This window comes from Aegilops tauschii, chromosome 2 (assembly GCF_002575655.3).
Source record: "Aegilops tauschii subsp. strangulata cultivar AL8/78 chromosome 2, Aet v6.0, whole genome shotgun sequence".
Taxonomy (NCBI): domain Eukaryota; kingdom Viridiplantae; phylum Streptophyta; class Magnoliopsida; order Poales; family Poaceae; genus Aegilops; species Aegilops tauschii.
The window spans coordinates 480173854-480177436 of record NC_053036.3 but is presented as its reverse complement, the minus strand read 5'-3'; the positions used below and the strand labels follow the sequence as shown (position 1 = coordinate 480177436).

At 48.2% G+C, this 3583-nt stretch overlaps 1 protein-coding gene across 1 annotated transcript; it reads left to right on the top strand.

The window, feature by feature from the left end:
• The first annotated feature begins 676 nt into the window (after positions 1-676).
• Positions 677-1927, top strand: LOC109764357 (F-box protein At5g25290-like). Its single transcript, XM_020323197.1, has one exon. The coding sequence runs from the start codon at positions 677-679 to the stop codon at positions 1925-1927; it is 1251 nt and encodes a 416-aa protein (XP_020178786.1).
• The last annotated feature ends 1656 nt before the right edge of the window (positions 1928-3583 follow it).

Below are 3583 nucleotides of genomic sequence, written 5' to 3'. Positions count from 1 at the left end.
TTTAAGGATAAAATGTAAATACTCCTTCCGTAAAGAAATATAAGAGCATTTAGATAACTATTTTAGTGATCTAAATGCTTTTATATTTCTTGGAGTACATAGGAGCTGCACATTTATGCTTTGTTCACTGAAGAAATGAAAGAGGCGGCCGGCAAGTGCTTCTCGCCGCCGCCTCGTTCTGTCGCTTCTCCCCGTCGCCCAGTGTTGCTGCAACTCGCAGCCCCCGCGTCTTGCTGCTGTTGCACGCCGCCCGTCCAGGTCGCCGGCGTGCTGCTCTTCCGGCGCTCCCCATCCTCTCCTTGCTCACCCACGGCGGTGCCTCCCCCGACTGGACCTTGGTAGCAGCGACTCCGGCTCCGGCGACCTGCACAGCGCCGTGTCCCAGGGTCCTCGCTGAGTGCAGCGACCAGAGTTGGAGCGACCACCAACTGTCTCAAGTAGGTCTCGCGCTCCCGTTCGGCCTCCGGTTCCTACTCGGGTTACAAGTGAGGTCACCCCCCGTTCCTATTCGGTTCGGCCTGGGTTGGTTCACCTAGCGCCTATAAGTACAGCCGGGAGCAGCCTTCCGTCGGGGTGCGTTCTGCCTTGTACCAGATCAGATTACAAGCCAACAGACCTACTTGTAGCTCTGTCGCTGCCCCGTTCACTACTGAAATTTAGAGAACACCCACCGCCGATGGAGACCGAGATTGTGGTCAGAAATTTGCCGGAGCTACCGCGGGACGTATTGATGGATATCTTCGCCCTCCTGGAGATCCCAGACCTCAAGCGTGCGGGCTCCGTCTGCTCCTCGTGGTGCTCTGTCTATACCAGCCTATGCAGCCGGCTTGAGCTGTACAAACGGCCCCAGACGCCTTGCCTCCTCTACACCTCTGAATCTGCCGCTGACAACGTAGCTTGTCTCTACAGCCTCGCGGAAAAGCGGGTCTACAATCTAACTCTTCCGGATCCACCCATCTGCAGCAGGTATCTGATTGGGTCCTCTCATGGCTGGCTGATCACCGCCGACGAGAGGTCCGAGCTACACCTTCTCAATCCGATCACCTGTCAACAGATTGCTCTCCCGTCGGTAATCACCAACGAGAGGGTGAAGCCGGTCTTTGACGATGCAGGCACAATTAAGGAGTATGAATTGTGGGAGCCAAAGTATGACGTTGAGCTAGACTGTGAATTGGATGATCATCATAAGTCAACCCATGCTCTGGACAAGCTTCGTGACTTGTTCTACATCAGGGCATACATATTTCCTCATCCGTCTACACGAAGCTACATTGTGGTTCTCATCCACAGCGGATCACAACTTTCGTTTGCAAGAGTAGGAGATTGTAAGTGGACATTGCTGCCGCGGGGTAATGACTATGAAGACTGCATCTACATGGATGGCCTATTGTATGCCTTCACGAGCTTTGGACAAATTGATACTTTTGATCTCCACAGTCCTACCATTACAAGGAATAGAATTATAGGCGACATGAAGACTTATACTCAAGGGCGGCTGTACGTTCTCCAGGCTCCACCTGGTGATCTGCTGCAAGTTCACAGGATTTTGGAACTCGAAGATACTGATGATAAGGAGGAGGAGGCCATACTTGTGACTAACAGCATATTGTTATATAAGGTTGATATGGCAGCAAAAGACCTTGTGTTAATAAACGACTTGCATGATCAAGTGCTATTTCTCGGGTGTAACCAGTCGCAATACCGTAGCGCTGACGAATTCCCTCAGCTGAAGCCAAATTGTGTTTATTTCACTGATGATGAGGCATATGTTTGGAAGTATAAGAATTATTGCCGGGATATAGGTGTTATCAACTTGGAAAACAACAAAAGGGAAGAAATTCTACCTCAGCTTTGGTGTAGCTGGCCAAATCCCATATGGGTAACACCGAATCTTGCAAGGATGAACTGGGGTTGTACAAATAGATGACTTATTATAGTTATGTAGCCTGCTTCTAGGATATTAAAAATGGTCCACTAGGGTCGTGTTGACCAAGTTTACCAATTTTGTGGGCAGAAGCTACAATAACGGGGGCATGTTCCGTTTATCTGGCTTGCTAAAGTTGCTATATTTAAATGTCTTCCTTTTTATGAATTGTTTAGCATGTTTTGTTTTACTAGTATAATAATTGGGTACATGCTATTTGCACGTTAATGTTAGACAAGGATATTACTTGTATTGCACATTAATATTAGTCAAGATATAAATTACATGTTAATATTAGGTAGGACATACTTACTTGGTTAATGCTGACATTTATATTAGGCATGATACTAATTAGCCGAGGGTGCTAAACATGCTTAACGCAAAACAACGGAGCGACGTAGACCGTTGGATAAATGCGGTTGAACGGGTGAGATTTGTTGGATCTTTGCAAGCCGGTCTTTTTATATTGGCTCGAGTCCTCAGGGACCGAACACAAAGGACATAGCCCGTCGGAGGGGGTCTTGCACTTAAGTACATCCGTGCCTGAGGGGAGGAGGCCCCTAACTAACTGCCACATGAAGATCATAATCTTCAAGGGCAGTTCGATCTCCCAAAGGAGATTAAGTTCTACCGGGCCTGGGGGTGGGAAGGATCTCCCGATAAAGCGATCGAGCGGAAAATAGGTCCGTCGGCTCGAGGTCCCACCGACCCGTATCCGGCCCAAGCGCCGGTGTGTGGAGAGCCACACAAGCGATAAGGTCATCCCAGAGGTCCCGCTCTATGGGACCGAAGGTATGCCGGAATGCGATGCTACCCAGATCATTAAGGGTGGCAACGACGGTTAGGTTAGGGTCCGCACATATGTTGAACAGTGTTGAAACCGGATGGCGAAGGGTTGGGGGCCGGACCATCGCGGTCTAACAAAAATAGGGTGTTGGTGCCAGCACCAACCGAAATGGAAGAACCGATGCGAAGGACCGGCAATAGTTGGATGATCGTTTGCCAGAATTGGGAACCCCCCGATCTCTATGCAAAAGCTAGGCCCTAACCACGCAAATATTTTGCGTGGATGATATCCAACCAGAGCCCACCCTCCCCTGAGGCAATCCTCCATAGCCATTTGGATAGGAGGGCAATGTTCATCCGTTGGATGAGATAATGCCCAAGCCGCCTTGGTCCTTGGGTTTGCAGATCTCAGACCATCTCAGCATATGGTATTTTTGCTTGTTGTCCTTCCCCGCCCAGAGACCCAAACTCTTAAGGATTATGGGATCTATGTGAAACATGTTCCCTTGCTATGCGACAATGAAAGTGCTATTAAGATTGCTCATAATCCCGTGCAACATTCTCGAACTAAGCATATTGAAGTTCGTCATCATTTCATTCGATATCATGTTGCTAAAGGAGACATTGATCTTAAGCATGTCCGTAACGATAAGCAATTGGCAGATATATTCACCAAACCGCTTGATGAGAAAGTCTTTTGCCGTTTGAGAGGTGAATTGAACATCATTGATGCTTCAAACTTGGAGTAGAAACTCCTTGTGGATACATGCAAGGCATGAGCCTTTGACTAATCCTTGATATTTCTTTTATGATGATGATCATATGACTTGGATATATACTTGCACCCTTGCATGCTATCTAACCCTTGTAGGT